General features: G+C 53.7%; 1 protein-coding gene across 18 annotated transcripts in view; it reads left to right on the top strand.

Moving 5' to 3' along the window:
* ZNF618 (zinc finger protein 618) overlaps positions 1-24,534 on the top strand; it is a 200,860-nt gene that overhangs the window by 125,782 nt on the left and 50,544 nt on the right. For 16 of the 18 annotated variants that reach the window (XM_043870616.1, XM_043870614.1, XM_043870613.1 and 13 more), the window contains exons 3-8: positions 3,365-3,627; positions 16,261-16,338; positions 16,918-16,956; positions 21,525-21,614; positions 22,493-22,528; positions 22,620-22,697. In XM_043870616.1, the coding sequence (XP_043726551.1) occupies positions 3,365-3,627; positions 16,261-16,338; positions 16,918-16,956; positions 21,525-21,614; positions 22,493-22,528; positions 22,620-22,697 (584 nt within the window). The remainder of the gene's footprint in view (positions 1-3,364; positions 3,628-16,260; positions 16,339-16,917; positions 16,957-21,524; positions 21,615-22,492; positions 22,529-22,619; positions 22,698-24,534) is intronic. The other 2 variants (XM_043870604.1, XM_043870600.1) reach the window with 1 other exon arrangement.

The raw sequence follows: 24,534 nt of genomic DNA, 5'->3' as shown, positions 1-24,534 counted from the left end.
TGCTTTTTCACTAATATACCTAATGATTCGTGCTGAGAATATCCAAGGGCTCCACTGTACATTTAAATGGATATAATTAAAATAATGAGCTCTATTTTAAAAAATGATATATGAAAAAAAATTTTTAAAGAAGTTTGAAAGAGCTGCACCACTAATTCAAAGTGATATAAGTACTTCTGCAATTCCATTGTTATTAGGACACCTAATTAAATGTAAAGCATCCAAGAAAAGCAACATTTGGGCTTGTAAATCTAAACTGTGAAGCCGGAGGAAGAGAAGTCGCCATGTTCTCAGTGGAGCGTGGGCTTGGGGGTGTCGCCTTTAAGGGAGTGGTTGGTTGTGTGCCGTTGTGCCCATGGGTGAGAAGAGGGGCTGACGTAGCTCCTGGTGTAAGAGTCACCCATGCCAGGCAGATGCGGGGGTGGGTGCATTCAGAGACGGGGCTAACTCCATCCTGAGCCATCAGGGAAGGCTTCTTGGAGGCAGGGACGTCATCGTGGACCAGTGTCATCATAATGGCAGCTGCCATCCATGCACATCCATCTGTGCAGCTCCCCGGCTCACCTCCTACCCCACGCTGGCAAGGTTCCTGATGGTCCCCCTTTAACAGACAAGGATGCTGAGCCTCTGAGGGGGGAGTGTCTGGCCTGAGGTTGCAGGGTCTGTGGACACCCAACCTGTCAGACTCCCAACAGCCCAGCCTGTCAGATTCTCAACAGCCCTCCCTCCCACCAGGACGGCACATGCTATTGAGGTCCTCGAGGGCAGGAAGGGACCCTGAGTCTGCTTAGCTGGGATAGTCTCAGACCCCAGGGTGAGGGTGTTCTGGACAGGGGGCTGTCCTTCCTGCCCTGTGACATCAGCTGCAGGGACCACTGACAGGTAGAACCCCTCCACCCTGATGATCTCTTCTCCGGCCCTGGGAAGCATGTCTGCCCTGAGCTTGAGGCTGAGGCCCTTCTCCAGGCAAGGTTGGGGCCAGCTGGGGCCCAGCCAGGGAGGGTCCTCAGCGGCCTGCCTGCCCAGCTGCCCCAGGACCTGTGGGCTGTGTTCTTGCCAGACTGGCCCAGAGAGTCAGACAGAGTCCCTGAGTCCCATCTCTGTGCCCCGCGAGCCTCAGGGTGGGCAGGACTGGCCAATAGTATCTCCTACTAGTCTTAGGGCAGGAATAGGGGTTTCAGCAACTTCCATCAGAAGTTTCTCTTAGTCACTCTAGATTGTGTTCTGGTTCTACATTTTTTACAATTGATCCTCACGAGGCCTTTTGAGTAGGTGCAGGGCTCCCTGCCTCCCTGGGCAGAAACAGGCTTAGAGAAAGTCAGGGCCCACGCAGGGGTCCAAGCTGGGATGGCAGTACTGGGGCTTAAGCCCCACTGGTTTACTTCTACAGACCCTGCACTAAAATCAATGCCATGTAAGACCCTTCTCCAGTGGCCTCTGCACGCTTCCTTTCCCTCCCACCATCCTGTAGACGGCAGGTACCCTTAGGACGTCTCCACCGGGGCCACTCTTCTAGGTCCCTTGCAGACGCTGGCTTGTGTATCTGCATCACAGCCCTGTGGAGTAGGTGCTGTGTTTATCCCCATTGTATGGGTGTGAAGACTGAGGCTCGGGAAGTGAAGTCACTTTAGCAGGAACCCACAACTTGAGAATGGCAGTGTTGAGATGGGCCCTGGGATGATCCAAATTCAGTTCCTACATCCTTTTCCCGCCAGGCCGTCAGGCTGCCTCTGCACTTCTTGGTTTCCAGACAGCCTCCTCTCTGCATCCTTACCTGGTAGGGAGGGAGTGGGAAAGGTCTTTCTCCTTCTTCAAAGGCCACAGTCCTATCAGATAAGGGCCCCACTGTTCTGATCTTATTTAACCTTAATGAATTAATGAAGTCGCTCAGTCGTGTCCGACTCTTTGTGACCCCATGGACTGTAGCCTACCAGGCTCCTCCGTCCATGGAATTTTCCAGGCAAGAGTACTGGAGTGGGTTGCCATTTCCTTCTCCAGGTATTGGTGAAGACCTTATCTCCAGATACAGTCTCACTGGGGATTAGGACTTCACCATATGAAGTGGGGGTGGGGGGTGCAGTGCCGTCCACAGCACCTCCCCATGGCCTTCATGTGCCCCCTCCTCATCAGCTAGGGCCTTCCTTCTCTGTCTCTGCTCAGTTCCCCAACCTGGGAGAAAGCTGAGAGCTGGGAGGGACAGTGGCCATGATAAAATCCATGCTCTTGGGGTAGATGGAGCTGGAAGCCCAGAGGGGGAAGGGTCTTGTCTAGAGTCACACAGCAAGCCTCCTATCGATCCAGGATGAGACCCCAGGTCCTGCCTCCCAGCCCAGACACCTCCACTAAGCTCCAGTGGGTATGCTAACCAGCCCTGACTCAGCCTGCCTGAGTCTGGGCCTTGACGTTCACGGTGCATCTGCCTTTCTGGAGCAGTGGAAAGGGCTGGACCTGGCCAAGGCAGCATCACAGGCCTAGAACATGATCAGATTCCCCAGCTTGTGCCCACCTTGGCTTTTCCAACCCACGCCAGAAGGATGAGGAGTGCTTGTGATAACACAGAGTCTCCTTGAAAGGAGAGTGGTTCCAGTGGATGATGGGGACTTGGCTTCATGCCTTGGCTGGCCCCCAGTCTTGCATGTGGCCCTGGGCAGGTCACAGCTCTGCGCGAGACCTCAGTGCCCACCTCAGTATTGAGCATATTAACTTGAGGATGGTTTCTCTTATTTGAAGAGCCACCTAGAGGCCCAGAGGTAGGGGCCCAGATTGTTCCATGGCTTCCCTGCCTTTCAGCTTGTACATTCCTGTCTATAAAGCAGGGGGAACTCTGCAGCCCTCCTGCAAAGGGAGGGGCAGACCCCGCTCTGCACACATCAAGCCACTGAGACCCCTACCGCTCCAAGTGAGCACCTGCCCCCCTGGCTTGTTAGAAATGCACTCTTAGGCCAGACCCCAGACCTGCTGAACCAAATCTGCGTCTTACCAAGATTCCCAGCTGATTCATGGGCACATTGAAGCTTGAAAAGAGCTGAGTTCTCCCAGCCAGAGCTTTCCTTGCAGGTCTCATGTAGCTCCAGTTATAAGAATGACTGGTCATGTTTAGACCTCAGCTTCTCCATCAGCAAAATGGGTGGAATTGGAGCCATCCAAGCCCAGTGATTTTCAAACTGTGTTCCTTGAAGCCCCCAGGGTTCCCTAGAGGATCCTCAGGAGCAGCTGAGTGGCATGCACTTTTTAAGGCAATGGTTACATGAGAGGTGGGTCTGCAGCTGAACATTTTGCGACCTCCTGGACTGGGAGGGGGGACTTCCAGGTAGGCCTGGGGCAGTGCTGGGGTCCACTCTGAGCAGACTCTCTTCTTTGCTAGGGAGCGCTTGAAGCGCAGCCAGAAAAGCGCCAAGCTGGAGGGGCCAGAGCCCGCGCCCGCTGAGGCCTCGCTCAGCGCCGAGCAGGGAACGATGACGGAGGTGAAGGTCAAGACGGAGCTGCCCGACGAGTACATCCAGGAGGTGATCTGGCAGGGCGAGGCCAAGGAGGAGAAGAAGGCCGTCAGCAAGGATGGGACCACCGGCGACGTGCCCGCCGAGATCTGCGTGGTGATTGGTGGCGTCCGCAACCAGCAGACCCTGGGTGAGCACCTGTCTGCAGGGTCGGGCTGGGGCCAGGGCGGACTGTGCCGCTGAATGCTGGGGGAGACAGGCCTGGGATCCCTGCCCCGCCCTGGCCTAAGGGGCCTTCTGTGGCTCCCTTCTGCCCTCAGGGAAGGGCCTTGGCTCCTGACACTGGCCTTTATCTGCTCAGCTCTGCTCTGGAGCGCTTGTCTTCCCACTTAACGTGGCAAAAGCCTACCTGTCCTTTAAGATTTTGCTCAAGTCAGATGCCTGGAACTTTCTGCAGGCTTGGTGGAATCCCTCCCACTGTGCATCCAGCATAGCCCACATCACTCAGTGTCCTAAATGCCCGTCTGCATTTCTTCCTCCTGGGTTTCCCCAGGGGCGACTTTCAGTATGGGTCCTGTTCAGATTAGTTGTCTGATCAGGATCGGATGAGTCGTAGTCTGGCACTTTCTTCTGCCTCTTTGTGGTCTGGGCCGGGCTCAGAGGAGCTCAGAGAAATGAGCTTCTTAGAAACCATCTCTCCCCGCTTCTCAGCGTGAGCCAGGGGATATCCCACCAAGGCTGCCTGCAGTCCTGCCAGGTTTGCAAACGCAGATGCCCACAAGGCCCAACAGATACGTTTATTTAGCATTGTGGAGATGAGCCAGACAGGCAGGTGGTGGGGCTCGGGTCCAGCTGGAGAGTTACGGTTAACTAACTGCGAAGATGGGCTCAGTGTGGCTAGATCTCTGGACACAGCACGTGCCAGAAATGAGAATTTTAAGGTAAATTCTTCTGGCTTTAAACATTGGTGACTAATTTGACTTTTAAAATCTGCCAAAGGAAACATATTTGTGGTCAGAATCGTTCCATGGGCCACCAGTTTTGCAGCCCCGGCCTGTAAAATATTATAGTCCACGTGCTCCATCCTGGCACAGAGGCCTTGCCTGGTCAGTTCCCAAACCTCCATTTGCATCCTTGCTGTCCACCGCATTCGCATGCTCGGGAGGCCACCTGCCTGTCCCTCCTGGGGCAGCTCCGCCCACCTCCTCCTGACTTCCAGGCTCCTGTCCTGTCCCGTGAGAGGCAGGCAGGGCCTGGTGGGGGGAGGTTCCCCTGGCTCTTTCCCTGAGTTTAGACTAAAGCCCTGTTGCCTTTTTTCCCCGACCACTGGGGATCAGCCTCGAGCTCCCTTTCCGCGCTGTTGTGGCCTCCATCGCCCCACCCGGGTCGATCCAGTGTCCTGCTGGCAGCCTGCTTCTGGCATCGTCCAGGTTAGTCAGGGGACTACACGCATCCCCAGGGAGGCTGGAAAGTGCCATCCTCCCCCCAGACAGAAGGGGAATGAACCAGAAATAACTTGCTGAAGAGCATGAGTGACCTAGCCCGGTGTCAAGTGAAAGAAGAGTCTTCTGCAGGGCTTGTGTCTTACCTCTCTCCACCTGGGTTCACACCCCACGGCCAAGGACTGTGTTAGCCTATAAGGGAGGTGTTAATTAATCAAGGAGAGGGCCTGCCCAGGCTCACTTTTGCGGGGCAGCCGGTGTTTTAAGACTCACTGGACCCAAGAGCTATGTATGCCCTTCACCAGGAGGTGTCCAGTGAAGGGCAGTTGAATCTGAATCTTGAGATGGGGTCAGCTTCAAGCGGGGGGAAGCTTGGAGCAGCCATGCTAAGGAAATGCTAGGGGGTCCTCCCTGGGCCAGCTGCCTGCACCGTGAGAGGCCCCAGGGCCCCATGCCAGCCACGGATGCTGGGTTCCAGCTCAGCTGCTTCTCAGCAGCAGGGTCCTTGCCCTTGTTGTGCCTTGCTCTCCTCTTCTGTTAAAGCAGGCATGCTCCCTGTCCTGGGAGCCCCACGGGTTCCCAGCCCCACACCCCACGGGTGTGGAAACCACACACAGGGGCAGGGGATGGGGAACGGTGTTGTGCGCGGAAAACCTCGGCTCCTCAGCCTGGGAGCGCAGGTTCCCTGACTTAGCGTCCGTTACAGCTTGGGCAGACTGCTTGACCTGTGTGTGCCTTCGTTCTCACAATTGCAAATTCATGGGGCTATGTGAGGATGCACCGTGATCATGTGTATAAAGTACTCAACATCATACTTAGTTAATCATTCACCATCGTTCGCAGTAATCCTAGTGTGGATAGTATAAAGTACCCCTTCAAAAGGAAAGAGGAGTAATAGTTTCTGCTTTTTTCCCGAGTCTGAGAAACAAGCCAGTGTGCTGTAGAGAAGAAATAGGATGGGGAAGAAAGTCGGCCCTGGATGAGGTGTCAGAAGACATGGCTTCTGGTTGGTTCTTGATTTTCTCACCTGCGCTCCTCCTAGTACTGCTCCCTGCTGCCCCTCCAGAATCCAGGGACTTTCAGGATGTTGTGAAATTTCTGAGTAAACTGCTTTTGAAGACCCTTGTGGAAAAGGTTTAAAAGCCATGGTTCGCTGTGGAGCTGCCATTTGGGAGCTGGTACCAAAGCCGGAGCCGAGCGCTTCCTGCTGGTGGTGACGGCTGGCTCACACCCATCAAGGCTGACCTTCTGTCTTGAGGGTATAGTTTCTGCCAAGGGTCAGACTCGAAGGAATCTGGCTTGGCCTTTTAGTAGCAGGAATGAAAGGCAATTAAAAAAAAATTGATGTTAGAATGGAACCTTATGAACTCATCCCTTCTCAGAATGGCAAGTAGACATTATCTTATGGGCCAAGTCCAAGCAGTCGCTGCTGGCTATTAGGAGTTCCGTGTTGAAGGTTCTGAAGGGTGGCATGATTGATTATTGATGTCTGCCATGGATGTGGAAGTGGGCAATGAAGCCCCACGTGCTACAGATTTGGCACTTGGTGCCCTCCTTTTATAGAGGGGCAAGCAAAGCCCTGGGAGATGGAAGAGGCTTGGCAACTCCACTTCATAACACCCCGTCCCACCTGCTTCTAGAAGTGAAACAAGGAGGGAAGGCATTCCCTGGGCTGCGGCCAGGGCGGAATGCTGGTTAGAGTTACTCTCTGAATGAGTTTGTGCTGCAGTGTGACTGGGCGCTGTGGAGTTAACATGTCCCCAAGGCGCTTGGCAGGGGCGCAGAGGGCTCCGGCCAGCTCTTTCACTGAACAGAAGAGCGTTCCTATTCAATCAGCCAGTGCTGTCTCATGAGGGAACCTCCTGTTTGCCTGCTCTCTGAGCTCCATCCCCCTGGTCCCCACCCCCAGGTCCTCACTGGCCCTTTAACAGCCATCAGATAAACAGTGTTCCCCGTGACACAGACAGTATCCGAGGCACTTCCCGTGGAGGAGCCTGGGTCATGGACACATGGATGGCACTTGGCAGCTTCTCAGACGAGGAGCATGGGGAGGGGCATCAGTGCCCAGGAGGCTGGCTGCCAGGCTTGCAAGTAGTCTCTGCTCGTTCCCTGCTGCCCAGAAATTCTTTGTACCGAAAAGGGTACTTCTCACTCTTGAAAGAATGTCACTGCCATTGAAATCACTTGATATGAGCTTGGGAGCAACATATCAAGTTTCTGTTTTAGCAAGAAGAGCAGAGATAATACTGACTGTGACAACTTTGTTGGGTAAAACCAAAAATGAAAGGCATCCCTCACTCTTGGCTGCACCTGTCCCAACAGTGTATCAGAATCCTTCTCAGCACAGTACAGTAAGAAGTCACAGCCAGTCAGCTAGAATTGAAAAATCTGAAATGGACACCCGCTTGCTGCCATCCTTGTCCTAGGTGATGAAGACAAGACAAACTGGGTTTACAGCAAAAATCATGCAGCCCATGGAGGAATGGCGCAGAAGAGATGATGGATAGAAGTGTTCACAACTTAGAGCATTTTGATGGGAGGGAACTGAGCAGACACATTCCAAGTAGCCCCAACCCCAGTGCAGGAAAGTCACCAGGAGGTGATTGCAAATCAGTACGAGGGAGGGCTCTGTGATTACAGAAAGTGTTTGGTAACTGAAGACAGGCCTGTGAGGGAGGCGGTTCCTGTCCTGGAAATGGGTGAGCAGAAGGGGGTCCCTAGATCTGGTATAGGAGGGAGAGTCAATCAGCTGGGAGCCTGGATCCTGCAAGGATGTTTCTAGGCAGGGAGCTTTGGGCAGGAGGGCTGGGGGTGCTTTCACACACACATAGGGCTGCCTGGGGAGGAGAGGAGGGGAAAAGGGAGGTGGGGGCTTGGCCACAGCTCTGGAAGGAGCCGCGGAAGAGCAGCCAGCCATTCAGACACAGCCACGTGGGTTTTGGTCTGTTGTGAAGCTGAGCAGTGAAGGTCCTGCTTCGTAGTGCCAGCTGATAGTTAGTTTCCTGTTGCAGTTGGTGTTGGCAGTGCTTTGGGCTTGAGCCTGCCAGAACCAACCCTCGGCTCTTTGCTGCAGCCTCTCAGAAAGGAAGGGTTCTGGCCTCCTTCCCAGGAATATCTTATCCCTGCTGCTGACTCTTCATCAGGTGGTCCAAGGTGGGTTGGGGGTGCTGATTGGAGGGTCTCCATGGCAAAGGACCCCCGGCCTGTAAGCCAAGAGACCTGGGGTCTGCCCCTTGTGGGGCTGTGTGAGGGCCCCTTAACATCTCTAAGCCATTAGGTCTTCATTGATCAGTGGGTATAATAAAATCTACCTGTCTTTCTAGTAGGATTGTTGAGGTCAGAGTAAAGCGATTGGTGTGAAAGTGTTTGTAAGGGGGGACAAAAAATGCAAAGTGGGGCTTCCCAGCTGGCGCTGGTGGTAAAGAACCCATCTGCCAATGCAGGTAGATGTAAGAGTTGCGGGTTCGATCCCTGGGTCAGGAAGATCCCCTGGAAGAAGGCATGGCAACCCACTCCAGTATTCTGGAGACAGAGGAGCCTGGCGGGCTGCAGTCCATCGGGTCACAAAGAGTTGGACACAACACGACTAAAGCGACTTGGCACATGAAAAATGCAAAACAGAGGCCAGTGCTGCTAGCCAAAGCCTTGGATGTTGACATGTACAGGGCTACCTCTGGGAGCAGAAAGGCTGATGGCTTCAGACTTCTTTCCTTCAGTATCTCCTAGAAGAATTTTGAGGAATCATACTCTCTTTCACATTTTTGAGTTGACATCTAACATTTCTATCCAAAGTTTAAATAATTGCAAAGGACAGAATTTCTGGAGTACTGTGTTTTTAAAATGTGGCATTTTGGAAATAAAACTGTGAACCACTCTTAAATGTATCCAGGGGACTCCAAACTCCACCGTTTCTGATATCCACCATCATCCATTTAAAAAAAACAAAACAAAAACATAATGAACAGGCTCGTCTTTAACAGTCAGAAATTTTACATCTTTCCTTTTTCTCCTTGAACTCATATTTCCAGTCCGCTTCTCTCACAGGATTTTATCCTACTGTAATATATTTTTTATGCTTGAGAGTCTTTTATTGATCACTGTTTCACACTCATCTCCCACAACAAGATGTACGTAAATTGAAATAGAAATTTCTAAAAAATTTGTTGGGATCATAAAGCTCTACGTCTTAAAACATTTTTTCCCCTGATCGAGTTGTTATTAGCATACAATTTGTCAAAAGCAAATTTAGATAAATAGCAAACGTAAAAGTAAAACATTATGGAAAATGCACCTCTTAATGAAATGGATGGGGCTTTATTTCTTCTTCCATTGGCTCATGTTTCTGTGAATTAATATTTCTTATTGTCGAGCGAGACAAGATTCAGCATTAATTTAATTCCTTTTTTTTCCATTTTCTTAAGTGTAAGTGCTTAGAAGCCTTGATCATATAAATAAAGAACCAGGGATAGGATGGAATCTTGTTTCAGCAGTGTCACTCAATTCCTTGAACTCCTTCCAAGTTATATGCCAAAAATCACACGGGTCTATCATCAGACATTATTTTTAATGGTCTCTTCACTGACAACTCCATTAGATCCTTCTTCAGTTTTGTGGAAAGCAAAGAATTAGAAATCACTCAGTTTACAAAAGGAATTGTTCCCAGTCATTCGAGGCACCTGCATTCTAAGTCCAGCGCAGCTGGACTCCAAGTCTTTGCTTGGAGCTCTTAGATGTCCATCCCTCTTGTATGCCACCGTAGGAGAATTAGGGGTACGTGAAAAGACCATCGTGTTTGCCATGTGGAAGTGGGTGGCGGTGAGGAGAACCAGTTGAGCATGCTCCCTGCCTGCTATGTTCTCTGGCCTGCTGGTTTTAGGGTTTTAGGAAGAAATGCATTGGGCAATTGATAATTGGGAATTGATCCTCTTAAAATTCCCTGTGCTCCAGCACCCCCAGGGGATTTGTACTGTACATGGAGGACCTTGGCCCGAGGACATTTGTTCGAGTCCAAGACTAGAGAACCTCAGGAAACCTACTTGTCCTTTTACCAGCTTACCTCTCCAGGGTTCCTGTCCCCCAGCAGGCCGTGGGCCCAGCTCTGGGGCATCTTAGAACCGAGTGGGCAGGATGCTTCCGAGCACGTGAGCTCCTGAGTTGCCTTGAGCTGAATACAGGATTGCCTGTTGTAAGGAGCTGTCTCTCTGTCTGCCCGCCTTGTGTTTTTCTTCTCTCCTTCAGCTGCACTGGATTTCTGCCTTGTTGCATCTGTGTATCCTGCAAGGCATTGGAACTGATCAGGAGCTCGACGGGTGCAAGGCATAGAGCTGAGGATTGCTGCCTACTTTCCTCCTTTACCTCGGCCTCCTACTTCTCCCCTCCATGGCTTTGGGAGCTGGACCCACCTACTCTCACCTGGCCCCACCTGGTCTGTCCAGTGCTTCCGTGAGGGCGTTTAAGCCAGGCTTTCTGCCAGGTGGTTATAGACAGTGCTGGACAGATGCTCTTCATCAGTACTTACTGATTCTTGTACCACTGGTGACAGCAGGACGGGGGAGAGGAAAAGACTTGAATCTGTGCCTGGCATGTTCTGCCAGCCACTCTCAGGCCCTTGATCGGGCGCTCTGGGGGGTTGTGTCGTGGTACCAGACATGATAGGGGGTTCTGCTACCCAGTGTTGGGGAAGCTCCATGTCCAATAGGGGTTCATGGCTCCCACGGCATCTGGAGGTGACCCGGCGTGAGGATGGTGGGTTGGCTCTGGATCCCTGAGGGCCAGCCTTGAGCCCAGCTGCTCACTAACCACTAGCTGAGTGGCCCCAGCCCTGGGCCACCTGGCCCCTAAAACTTTTCACGTTAATGGTTGAAGTGGGTGTTGAGTTGTCCCAACACCCAAGGACTTCTGGGAAGGTGGAAGGTGGAAATGAAAAGCCTGGATATGCTTGGTAAATGGTAGCTGTGAGCAGGCACCCTGCCTTCTCTCCTTGCTCCCTGGGGCTGACTCTCTGGTGATCACTCACAGGCTCCGGAGCAGGACAGATCAGGCCACCTCTGGCCTGATGTGTTGCCCCGTCGTCTGAAAAATGGGAATAATCGTCACCTTTCTGTGCTGGACTTGTGAGGATGGATTGAGCTGATAGGTGGGAAGCCCCCGAGTTCACACCCTGCCCTACTCCCACCTGCTGGCTGTGTGGGTATATTGCTGCTTTCCCACCCATGCAGTGGGGTGCAGGGGGGTCAGAGACCAGCCCATGAAGAGATGTTGGAGAGGCACAGTGGAGACTTGCAGCGCCAGCACTTAGTAGAGAGAGACAGAGGACAGGAGAGTAGTCGGGAAATGCAGCAGACTGAGGAAGCCTGCGGGGCAGGGAGTCAGACGATGGAACGGGGACCGCCTGAAGTGAGAGTCCCTGAGAGGGCCCTCCAGCTGCCGCTGCAGCAGCCTCGGGTACACGGTGGCCATGGGCCAGGGGGATACCAGGCCACCGCACACATGAGGCATATCATCCCTGGAGGGTCATTTTGCTGGCAGGATTATGGCAAGAAACGTTGGGTTATAACCTCACGATCGCCAAAGAATTGATGCTTTTGAACTGTGGTGTTAGAGAAGACTCTTGAGATTCCCTTGGACTGCAAGGAGATCCAACCAGTCCATCCTCAAGGAGATCAGTCCTGAATATTCATTGGAAAGACTGAAGCTGAAGCTGAAGTTCCAATACTTTGGCCACCTGATGCGAAGAACTGACTCACTGGAAGAGACTCTGATGCTGGGAAAGATTGAAGGTGGGAGGAGAAGGGGACGACAGAGGATGAGATGGTTGGATGGCATCACTGACTCAATAGACATGAATTTGAGCAAGTTCTGGGAGTTGGTGATGGGCAGGGAAGCCTGGCGTACTGCAGTCCATGGGGTCACAAATAGTCGGACACAACTGAGTGACTGAACTGAATTGAAAATGAACCTCAACGATGGATGCTTTTATATTCTATCCATATTATGAGTCAGGACAGAAGAAGCACAAAACTTCAGGGGCATTTGGTCCTGGGGCTGCTTGCTGCCTTCTGCCACACCCCAGCCTCCCTTGGGGAAGCGTGGCTGCCTCTTAGCCAGCACAAACTCTTTAGTGAAAAAGCAGACAGCATGACCTTGTCCATCCATCTCGTGTGCAGATGGGGAAACTGAGGTGCTGAGAGCTCAGGGGACTGGCCAGCCCTAGACTCAAGAGTCCTCCTTACCTGGCCCCCCCCCAACCCACCCCATCTTTAAGGGCTCTTTCTGATTTTTTACATAATTCAGATGGAATTCAGAGTGGCAGCCCCCACGGCAGATCTGTGTGAGGCGGTATTCGGGGACCTGGATTTTTGACCAAGCGTTGAGATGCTCATCTGGTATGTGATGGTTGAGGGGCAGGAGGACCCAGTGGGGCCAGCATGAGGGTGGGGGCACGGCTGAATGTCGGCATCAGCTGCAGACCCCTGAGTGTGCAAGGCCTGTTAGTATCTGCAGGGACTGACCCTAACCTCCTCCACCCTGTCAGTGCCCCCGGTCAGCAAATCTGGGCCTGCCCGGGACCCGGGAAGCTGTCTGCTGGAGGGCTGGTAGAGCGTGTAGGAATCTGGGTGTTGGGAGTGGGGGCCCGTTTTGGCAGAACTTGCTGTGGACTACAGCTCTGAAACGAGCCTTGGAAAGAAAGGAGTTCTGTGGTCAAATTGGTTGGGAAACCTGGGGTTAACAGTCAGTTGCGTTCCTTTACTGCAGGTCCTCTTCCAGTCGGCACAGCTCCTGGGCATCGTGTCTACCCAGACGAGCCATGCCTCCCACTTGCTTGACCATGGGTGCCTCTCCCCAGGACCCATTCAGGAAGTTGGGTCCAAGAGCACTTTGGGGAAAACTGACAGTAATGGCAGCTCTCCTTTACCGAGTGCCTGCTGGCTACTGGGTACTGTGCTGAGGGATCTCAGTGTTATTGCTCATGTTATTTCTCCCCCACGCCCTCAATGAACTGGGCGGTATTTTACCATGTCCATTTTATAGAAAGGAAGCCTGAGGTGTGGGTTTTTCCCTGGCTCGTCCAGGGCCCTGTCTGGTTTGTGGTGAGCTGGGATTTGAACCCAGGTTCGCTGGCGTTGTTGCACTGGCCCCATGCCGCAGCCCCCTCTGCCCATCCAGACCCTTCTGCGGACAGGGCACCTGCAGCCTGGGGTCCCAGGGTGAGTGAGGGGCAGGCAGGGCCTTGAGCTCAGGTGTCCCTTCTGCCAACACAGGGCTCAGTCTTGAGACTCAGCGTGCCAGGGTCGGGGGGGTCCGTTTTGCTCTGGCGCCAGGAGAGGGCCCGAGGCTGGCAAACTGTGCCCCTGTGACTCTGAATGGACGGAGGTCTGTGAGCAAGGCTGCAGGTACCCTCGGCGCTCTGTGGGTCGAGGGAGAAGCCAGTGGGACTGACCTGCTTATAAACAGTGTCAACTGGGTGGATGAGTTGGGGACATCACAGCCTGCAGGCTCCATCCATCTGCCTACACTTACTGTACAGTTTGAGGAAAGAGCTCAGGTCATTGAGGGGAGTTGGAGAAACTGAGGCCCAGGTCTTGTGGCAGAGAAGGGCAGAGACCTCATCGGGAAGTAGGTCAAGTCTGAACAAGACTGTGGCCTCGGTCCTTTGGGGAGAGACACCCCGCCTCGCCTTCCATGGGACTCCGGCCCTTCCACCTCCCGCTTGCCTTTCCCTTCTCCCGCCTGTTCAAGTCCCCTGTCTGGCTGCCTTTGCTGCAGCCTTGTCAGGGTCCCACACTGTGGCCACCAGGCCCTGCCCTTGGCTGTCATAGCATCATCTCCCTGCAGGTCCCCTTGCCTGGTGGCCTGTCTGCTTCCCATCAGATAGATGGAGGGCAGTGATTGCTTCTTGCTCATGGTTGGGGCCTCAGTGCCTGGCATGTTGAAGATGCTCTGCAAATTCCTGATCATTGAAGGGGAGTCAGCAGAAGCTGTTGAGGAGCGGGTGGACGCACGGGGAGGCAGTCCAGGTCTTTATTACTCGGTGACAGATGAGGAGAGCAGCAGGACGCTGTGAATTTACTGAGCCCCTGCTGTGTGCCAGTCACGGGGCTAAAGACAGGGAAATATACACTCTGATCTTTGCCCTCCGTTTGTGTATATTTTTCCCAGTGAGACAAGGGTAACACATATAAAACTGTTGAATAACAGGCTGCTAAATCCCATGCTGGTTTGGAGGACAGCATTCCCTGGAGTGACCCACGGGGGCCAAGTGGTACGGCCCACTGGTGGGCCTGCTGACTCATGGGTTGTAGCTCATTCATCCTGACCTTGATCATGAGACGCAGGCATCACAGTCTTGTTTCACAGGTGAAGAAGCTGAAGCGCGAACTGGAAAAGGAGTGTGCCTGCAATCAAACAGCCAGGGAGGGAGTGGCAGAGCCGAGCTCACCATCAGGCTCCAAGCCCAGTGCTCTTCTGACTTAACTTGATACCTGGAGTTCACACCCGGTGGTGGCTCAGACCTTAAAGAGTTTGCCTGCAATGCAGGAGACCTGGGTTCCATCCCCGGGCTGGGAAGATCACCTGGAGAAGGGAATGACAAACCTCTCCAGTATTCTTGCCTGGAGAATCCCATGGACAGAAGAACCTGGCGGGTTACAGTCCATAGGGTTGCAAAGAGTCAGACACAACTGAGCGACTCACACAGACGGGCCCCTGCGTCCGGGTGAGACCCCCGGCAGGGGAAGTTGGAGGTGCCTCGACTCACTGACTGTCCGGACTTGTGGTGGGAACACCACGCATACTTCATTCAATCTTCCGTACATTTTTCCAATAAGGAGACTGACGCCTGGCCAGTATACGGTTAAGCTGAAACTCCATCCCAGAGCTGTTGGATTTTAAACCAGTGGTTCCCACACCTAGTTGCTGAGCATCAGAATCCTCTGTGGATACTTGGGGGAAAGGAAGATTCCTAGGCCCTCCCCCCGACCCCGCCCCGCCATTCGGGTACCCTTAGTGTGGAGTGGGGCCAGGGACTGTGTGTGTGTGTGTGCAGGCTCCCAGGCCGTTCTGCTAGGAAGGATGGAGCCTGGGCCTAGGTCTTTGTGAGGCAGGCAGACCCATGTGAGGGATGGGCAGGCTTTCCAACTCCTGGGGCCTCTGCCAGGCTGAGTCTGATGGGCTCTGCTCGCTTCCCTGCTGTGGGCTTTTGCCCTGCTCTGCATGGCTAGGCTCTGCCTTGGACCAGTCTTTGGTGCCCACTGGGAACTCAGCCATTTCGGTCTCCCTGCCTCTGGGAGAGGGCTTCCGTAGTGGCTCATATGGCAGAGAATCTCCCTGCAATGCAAGAACCTGGGCTCGATCCTTGGATCAGGAAGATCCCCTGGGGAAGGGAATGGCTGCCCACTCCAGAAGGGCCTGGACGAGGGCTGGAGTCGGGCACATACATCAGGTTGATCTCTGCACATCTGAGGGAGTAAGACGGCACCTCAGCAGACGAGAGGGGTCCCCTCCTTGCCAAACACATGGGTAGTAGGGCTGGGCACTTTCTGGGGACAGCGTGGAGCCACCCCTATGAGGTCGGTACTTTTAGCCCCATTTTACAGTGGAGCAGACTGAGGCTTCGTGTGTTCAAGGAGATGACCAAGGTCGTACTGCTGGCAGGTGGCAGAACAGGGACAGGGATCTAGATGTGTCTGGTGCAAAGCCTGTCCTCTTAACCTCTGTCCATCCTGACAAGGAGGAGTAGTAGCTGGAAATTATTCCATTGCAGCTGAGGGATGATTTCTTTACATGGATGCAGTTTATTCCTTACCCTGAAATTCTTTCACATTCATCTCCTTTTTCCGTTCAAGGAATAACTGAGTAACCTAAGAGGTCACATTCTGTGTCTTACAGATTTGGAATCTGAGGCCCGGAGGTGGGAAGTGACTTGCCAAGGTCACTCAGAGAGTTGAGATGAAACCCTGAACTCGACCCCAGCCTCCCAGCCTTCAGCTCAGTGCTGTCTTTGCTGGTCCTTACTGCCCTCTTGCTTGCAGGGAACAAGATAGCCTGTTGGCACAGAGTTGGTGTCACCTGGGGCTTTCCAGGTGGCGCAGTGGTAAAGAACCTGCCTGCCAGTGCAGGAGATGTAAGAGATGCGGGTTCGATCCCTGGGTCAGAAAGATCCTCTGGAGGAGGAAAGAGCAACCCGCTCCAGTATTCTTGCCTGGAAAATTCCACAGACGGAGGAGCCTGGCGGGCTACAGTCTGTGGGGTTGCAAAGAGTCGGACACCCCTGAGCACATACACATCTCATGTTACCTCAAGTTGTCACCAAGGGTCCTGGGGCCTCGTGGTTGTACGCATTGGATGCTGGCTGACCCGTCTCTTCCTTTCCTGTTTTCCAGGGTCCTACGAGTGTGGAATCTGTGGCAAGAAGTACAAATATTACAACTGTTTCCAGACCCACGTCCGCGCACACCGAGGTGGGTGGGTGTGCCTGGGGCAGAGCCGAGGGGCCCCTACCTCCCCATCCCCTGCCTGTTTTTTCCACCTTGACCCCTCGAGGGTGACCTCAGAGCACTTTTTGCAGTGGAAGTGGGACCCGAGGCGAAGGGCAGAGGCCTCCTTAACTTGGGGGAGCACCCTGGGGTGGGGATGGGGTGGGGAGGAGGCTTCTGCCAGCCCCACATGGGCCCGCTTCCTCCCAAGGGGCTTTGGTATGGCTCGGTGTCAGCGGCCCCGGCGGAAGGTACTCATGTATCACCTCGTATATTGCTCACGGGATAGCAGCCTGCTGGAGATGAGGACGCCGGGGACAGGAAGGGCGGTGTTTGCCGCTCCCTGCGCCTGACCCTGGCAGGTAGGGACGAACGGCACCAGGTCAAGGCCTGCCAGGCAGCAGGAAACACAGGGAAGGCTTTGTGCCCGCATCTTGAGTGGAACAGCGGCATCCCTGGGCTCGCAGGATCGGCCTCTCCTGGCCCTGCCTTCTCGGCTTCTCTCCCTCTTGGCAGCGGCCCTTCCACTGTCTGGTCCGCTCACCCGCTTCTTCTCTGTTACAGACACTGAAGCCACCTCAGGGGAGGGAGCCTCCCAAGGCAGTGAGTATTTTGCCCTCCTCTTGAACTATGGGGGCTGAGAGGGCCAGGGTGGGGGGAGAGCCAGGGCCGGGGTGAAGCGCTCAACCCTACACCCCAAGGTGGGCCTGGGAGGCGCCTGAGAGCACCCTTTCCCAAAGCGTGCTCCGTGGCGTAGTCATCCTAGGGAAGTTAACAGGCGATGAAGGGTGCTCTGGCCAGATCACCTGGGGAAACCTTGAGTTCTGCTAAGATGAACATGTTTCTTTGCTGGAGACTTCTCAGGGCCCTTCGCTGGCAAAATATGTACATGCACCCCAAAAGGGACCCAGTGTGTGCACTCTGTTCTTCTGACTCCCCCTCATGGGTTGGGGGGCTTCTCCTGTTGGCTCCAGTGCTGAAGAATCCACCTGCCAATGCAGGAGACTCGAGATCAATCCCTGGGTCAGGAAGAGAGGAGGAGATGGCACCCCACTCCAGCATTCTTACCGGGACAATCCCACGGACAGAGGAACCTGGCGGGCTACAGTCCATGGGGTCGCAAAAGAGTGGGACAGGACTGAGCGACTAAGCACGCACTCACGCATGCGTGGCTCAGGGGTCGGTCGCCGTAACTGATGTTTGGGAAATGCTACTTCGGAGAGTTATTTCAGGAGCACTCACAGACACGAATCCTGGGGGGCGGTGTCCCAGCCCTGGGGATGCACGGAGCCTCAGCATCTGGGGATGGTTCCACTTGGCTGCTTGCAGGGGCCCTGCTTGCCTTCGCTCCAGATCTACACCCACAGGGCTGGTGGGCAGCCAGCCAGTGGGTGTAGGCGGGGGTGGAACCTCACCACACTCAACAGACCTGAGCTCCAGAACCCAGCAGTTCCCCTCCCCGGTGCGTAGTGTGCGCATGTCCACCCAAAGATGGGAATTAAGACATTCTTAGCAGGGACTTCCCTGAGGGTCCAGTGGTTAAGACTTCACCTTCCAATGCAGGGGGTGCAGGTTCGATCCTTAGTTGGTGAGCTGAGATCCTTCATGCCTCAAAAAAAAAAAAAAAAAAAAAAACAGAAGCAATATTGTAACAGATTCAATAAAGACTTTAAAAAGGGTCCACATCAAAAAATATATTAAAAAAAAAAAGAAAGATGTCCTTAGCAGCACTGTTCATAACAGCTTCAAACCAAAAACCACCCAGCGCTAGCTGAACAGGTGAGTAACGCAGAGGGTGTTCTCACAGAGAACTGCAGGACGACAGTACAGCCGTGAGAAGGACAGACGGCGGCTACACACAGTGGTGTGTGTTACCCACAGACAGAACATTAGCAGAAGGAGCCCTGCACAGAGGTCCTCCTCTTACGATCTGTGTACAGAAAGTGTAGAAACGGAAGGAAACTCACTCACGATGGAAGAAGTCAGAGCCACGGTCACCCTCAGAAAGGGGCTTCTGGGTTTCAAGAATGGAGCTGGGTACTGGTTACACAGATGTTTGCAGTTTCTGGCAGGGTGACGAGTGGAACCTTTTAGGATTTGTACATTTTGCTGTATCAGTGGTCAGCGTATTGTTTGGTAGGGGACCAAAGAGTAGATATTTTAGATTTCGCAGGCCAGATGTCTCCATCACATCTGCTCAGCTCTGCCATGGAGCATGAACGCAGTCAGGGCCATATGGAAATGAATTCTTTACCAAAACAGATGCTGGGCAGGCCACAGTTTGGGCACTTCTGTTCTACTGGTTTGGTATACCACCAGAAATATTTGTTAAAATAATAAATAAACAGGACTCCCCCACTGCTTAAAAATCCAAAACAGTAGTTTAAGGAGGTAGGAAGGACCTTAGTTCCGTTGGAGTCTAATAGCATTTCTCCTGAGGCACTTTCTCATCCACTCTTTCTTTGGATTCTTCTTGTTGTTCATTCGCTAAGTCATGTCCGACTCTTTGTGACCCCATGGACTGCAGCACACCAGACTTCCCTGACCATCACCATCTCCCAACATGAGAGTTGGCTCAAACTCATGTCCTTTGAAACAGGGGTGGTATCCAACCATCTCATCCTCTGTTGCCCTTTTCCTTTTGCCCCTCAGTCTTTCCCAGCATCAGGGTCTTTTCCAGTGAGCTGGCTCTTCGCATCAGGTGGCCAAAGTTTTGGAGCTTCAGCTTCAACATCAATTCTTTCAATGAATATGCGAGGTTGACTTAGTTTCGAATTGACTGGTTTGATCTGCTTGCTGTCCAAGGGACTCTCACCACGTGATTCTTACACCACATGAAAGGCCGGTGTGGCTGAGACTACCTCTCCGTTTTCTGGAGAATCTGAGCATCAGATTGGCCAGGCACCTGCCCCCAGGCCTGCAGCAGGAGGTGGCGAATCCTGTGTCCACTCCTTGAGCTCCACCCTGCCCCTGCCTGGCCGCTGGCTCCTTCTCCCTCAATAGCTCCCTTCTCTTCGCCTGCCTGTGGTCAGCCACACAGTTGAAGAACTTCCCTATTTATCTTTCCTTCCTTGGCTGCTCTGGGCCCCCGCCTCTCCGGGCAGCCCCTCAATGCTCTGTTATGCTCTGTCTGGCTTCCGTCATTCCCGGAGGCTCACTGATTGTGGAGGACTTGGGGGCTGAGGTATTTTTGGTCCTTCCGTCACTTTTCTCTTCCTCCCTGCGGTATTCTTTCCCCGTGGCCAGTGTGCCTGACTTGACCCTCAGTCCAAAAGCATTGCTGCCCTGACCCCTGGGCAGCCGCATCTGCTCAGAAAGCCTGGCGTCCTCACACCCCAGTCTTGTGACAGGAGCCTGGCCGTGGAGTCCTGGGGAGAAGGTTCAGTCCAGCCTCATTGTTTTTGCAAAGGAGGATACCGAGTCCAGATAGAAGTCATGCAGTTTGTTCAGGGTGGAGGTGGGCAGAGAATCCAAGTCTCCTTCTAGTCCAGGGATCTTTCATGTATTTGTTAAAAAAAAAAATAGCACAGTCATACATAGAGGCATAGACCCAGTTACCAGTCTGTCAACTACAAACCTCAAAGATGAGCTCCACATCCAGCTTTCTGGCTGCTGTTGCATTCATTCCCTTTGTTCAGCTATAATATTAGGTACCATTTACTGAGTATTTATTGCTCATTTATTGTGCTCATTTATTCTTTATTGCAATTCTGGGAGATGAAGAATTATTATTTTTTTCATTCCCATTTTGCAGATGAGAAAATCGAGGTATGGAGAGTTTAGGGCACATGTCCAACATTAATGACACCTGAAGGTGGTGAAGTTGACTTCAGACTTGGGGAGCCTGACTACAGGGCCTGCCTGCCTCCCAAGGCAGATTGGCCGTGGCATTCCTCGAGACACCGAGCTCTCCTGGGGTTCTGGAGACATAAAGTTTCACTGACAAGAAACGCATTTTGCCTTTCTTCCCTTGGGTATAACTCTCACCCTAATTCCTCCAGCCTTAGGTGAGCCCGGGAATATGGCCCCATCCTTGCAGTGGTATGGGATTTGACAGAGCAGCGTAGGGGCACTTTGCAGCGGCAGGAAGCTGGGGGTTCGCATTTCATCGGAGGTGGCAGATGTACGTGGCCCAGTGGGTAGGAGAGGAGTGTGGACAGAGATGAGACATGTGGGACAGGTAGCTGCAGGGCGACCAGCAGTGACCAGTATGGGGGGGTGGCATTGCAGAGGCAGGAACCCACCTGGATCCAGCAGACCCAGGTGGCCTTTACTTACCCACCGCCAGATGTCCGAGAAGGATTATGGTCCAGATGGCACGTGATAGGGGAGGTTGTCTATGCTGGATTGCTGGCCACCGGCAAAGATCATGTGCCAGCCTTGGAATTCTGGAGCTGTCAGCACAGGAGAGGCCCTGGGAGTCGGCTCATCTTCCACCCTCCCACGTTAGGGAGGAGATGGGGGACTCTGAGTCCCATGGTGGGGTTGGTACTTGCTGGCAGTCTGGGTGAGGCAGGCCAGGACCGAGACTCTCCTCCCCACCCCCACCACCTCTTCCCCACACCACTCCGTGGCTGGCTGGGGCAGAGGCCTGGAGATGGTAGGGCCTGGTAGGATGGTGGACGCCTGGACCCGGCCTGGTCCCCGTGAAGGGCCACACACAGGCTTGCCTTGCTGTGGGGCTCGCGGAGGTCCCTTCCTGTCCTCAGCAGCCTTGAGTGTGAAATGGTTACCACTTCCAGCCTCGGCTGCAGGGACAAATGCAGGGAATGCCCGGCCAGCTCCTGGCCTGGCTTCTCGCAGCGCAGTACTGCCCCACCAGTTCAGTCTCTCAGTCGTGTCCGACTCTTTGCGACCCCGTGGACTGTAGCACGCCAGGCCTCCCTGTCCATCACCAACTCCCGGGATGGTTATTCTCATGGAACTTCACAAAGGAAGGGAGGCCAGTTATGAACCCGGCCCTTCGGGGCTCAGCGCACACGGGGTGCCTTTGGGAGTGCCTTGGAAAGTGACTTCCAGGCTCCCCGGTCTCCTTGCGGAGAAGACTCTTTGACACCCCAGGGGCTCCTCTCTGCGGATCGCCAATTGGACCCAGTCTGGCCCAGACCCACCTCTCACGGCCCCCAAGGGCCCGAAGGCCCGGTAACCCCGTGTCCTTCCATCCTCCACAGACAACTTCAGGTACACATGTGACATCTGCGGGAAGAAGTACAAATACTACAGCTGTTTCCAGGAGCACCGGGACCTGCACGCGGTGGATGGTGAGTCAGGCCCCTCACTCCTGGGGAGCAGAGTCGTGTAAACAGACCTCTCTCCGGGGCTCTTACCAGGCCCCCGCCCCGCCCTCAGCTTCCCCTCCCTCCCACACCCAGGGGAGGTCAGGCCGCAGACAGACCACAAGCGAGCAATCGGAGTGACCAGCTTGCAAGGATTCTGGGCGAGGGAAGGCCCCCACCATGCTCCCTCTATATATACTTCTGATTAGGGTAACCCAAGTGAAATCGCCGTTTTTGTAGGTCAAAAATCAGTCGCATATCAGCAGTTTTATATCAGTTTGTTTTGCGATTTCATGTTGAGTATTCACATGCTCTGGTGAAATTAAACCAATTTTTTTAAATGAATGATGATATTTTAGCATCTTAGATTATTGAGTTAGAAATTAGAACGATAAATTTAGGTAATTTATTTTTGGAATCTCAAGAATCCTGGAAATAGGGTCTTTGCCTGGGAAAGGATCCTGGAAGGTTCCCTCTTCAGCCCCACACCCCCAGCCGGAGTCAAGCCCTGACATCCAGGTCCTACCCCTCCTCTCTCCGCCTCTTTCCCTTCCCACCCCCTTATCCTTTCTTTTTCTGCTGCCCTGGCCCCTCCAGTGAGTGGCAGAGATCTAAAAACAGGCCAGCCAGCAAGCATCTTTCTGCCCTGGGATGGTCCCAGCCTATGGGGAGGGTCCCAGCCCCATGGGAAGGATGAGGAACAGAAGGACGTGCCCTCCTGGGGCCCCTGGTTTTTTGGGGCATCCACAATGGCTAAGGCAGGCTCGTGGGACCGAGGCTGGGGCATCGGGCAGAGGCAGGGACTAACAGGGCTCCTGTTTGCTTCTTTTCTTCTGCGGCTGCTGCCTCCCGCCCGGGCGCAGTGTTTAGTGTGGAAGGGGCCCCTGAGAATCGGGCAGGTAAGTCCTCGGTGGCAGCCCACCTCCCTGTCCCCAGCTGAGCTCTGAGACCTGGTTACCAGGGTGCTAAGGGCCGTATGTTCTCCCACAGACCCCTTCGACCAAGGTGTCGTGGCCACTGACGAGGTGAAGGAGGAGCCCCCGGAACCATTCCAGAAAATCGGGCCAAGTATGCAGGCCTCTGTCTGGGGCCGGGGCTGGGTGGGGAGACAGGCCGGGGGTGGCCGAGGGCAGCAGGGCAGGTCCCCCTCCTGGAAGGGGTAGTGTTGGGAATCCTGCAGCAACAGCGCTGGCCAATGAGCCGCTGGCCTCCTTGTACCTCACTTTGCCCACCTGTCAGATGGGTCAGTCACGCTTAGGACTTTAGCTTTTGAGAAGCAGCAGGACAGCACAGTGCTTGGTGGCTGGTGTTAGCCATTCTGAGCCCCGGCTCCTCACCTGTGGAGTGAGGGGGACACTTTGCCGCAGGTTTGTTGGGGGATTAAATGAGATCATGGATGTAAATCACCTATTCATTAGCACAGTGCCTGGTACATAGTAGTGCTTGGAAAATACTGTTGTTATTTTTGTTGAGGGGGTTTATTAGCCAGTGAAGCTGTCCAGGGGAGCCGCTTGCGGATGCTCTAGTCCTCATCCCAGTAAACCCCTGGGGGACAGGAGCCATTCGCTTGACCTGCCTGTTTGCAACACGTGTGTTGAGTGTCGTAGGGACACAGCAGTGAGCAGGACAGATGTGGCCCTGTTTTGGGTAATTTACACGGTGGGAGTGGGGGGACGGGCAGTCGGTCAATAAGCGAGTAGTTACAACATAGAAGCACGGGGAGCAGCGAGGCCAGGAGGTGACTGGCCAGCCTTGGGAATCCAGGAGGCCTCTGTGTGGGGGTGAGGGTGGGGACGAACCCCTGCACCCCAGGTGAAGGCAGGAGAACTGCACTTGTCCCAGAAACTGAAAGGCAGGTCGGTTCTGAGTTCAGGTCTTAACAGAGCCTTGGAAACCAGAAGGCAGACTTCATCCCGAGGGGACTGAGCCAGAGTTCACCCCGTGGAGAGGGACTTGATCAGACTGGCATTTTAGGAAGGTACTTTGACTGCTGCAGGGAATATGGATTGGAGTGGGGCGTGGGGGCGGGGTTCTCACGGGTGAGACTGGTCCAGCCCTTCAGGAATTTGCGTACTGGCTCCTTCCTCTCTGTCTCCCATGCCTCTCTTACTAATCAGCGAGAGGAGACCTCCGCTGGTGCTGCTTGTTGCAGTGAGGATTACGGCAGTTTGTGAAAATATACACATATACGTAGATTGAAGGGATGAGGAAGTTTAGCAAAGGAGAGTCAAGGAAGCTGGGACCGCGAGGCCAGAGACAAGTCTCAGAGGGTGGGGCCTGGTCCTGGCCCTGGAAAAGCGCTGGATGAACCTCTGAAGAAGGACCTTCCTCCTTCCTCTCCTTTTCTTTACCTCTTAAAACACTCAGGGAACTAGAGATGTGATAACATCTGTAAAGGGGTTCCACAGTGCTTGCCATGTGCATGACAAACATCTGATAAACAGTGACATTAAAGTAATCTGGAAGAAAATGATGAGATCCTTCACACTGGAACTGCTAGAAGTTAGACTGTGGGAAAACCCAGAGGTAAATCAGACATGCTCCATGACAGACATTCCTGACCAGTACAGGACAGGGACATTGGGATCTCTTGACCTTCCCCTCCCACTGCTCCAGTTCCATCTAACAGCAGCACCAGCACAGCAACCCTACTTCCATCTGTAGCATCATGATTAGGAAGATTGAGTGTAGGCTACATAAGCTGTAGAATCACGCAAGCCCAGGTTTGAATGCCGACATCCCCAATTTACTAGCTGCTTACCGCTTCTGAAAGTGGCTCAGTCATGTCCGACTCTTTGCGAGCCCATGGACTAGACAGTCCATGGAATTTTCTAGGCCAAAATACTGGAGTGGGTAGCCTTTCCCTCCTCCAGGGGATCTTCCCAACGCAGGGATCGAATCGAGG

Source organism: Cervus elaphus, chromosome 16 (genome assembly GCF_910594005.1).
Source record: "Cervus elaphus chromosome 16, mCerEla1.1, whole genome shotgun sequence".
NCBI classification, from domain to species: Eukaryota; Metazoa; Chordata; class Mammalia; order Artiodactyla; family Cervidae; genus Cervus; species Cervus elaphus.
This window is presented reverse-complemented; position numbering and strand designations above follow the sequence as displayed.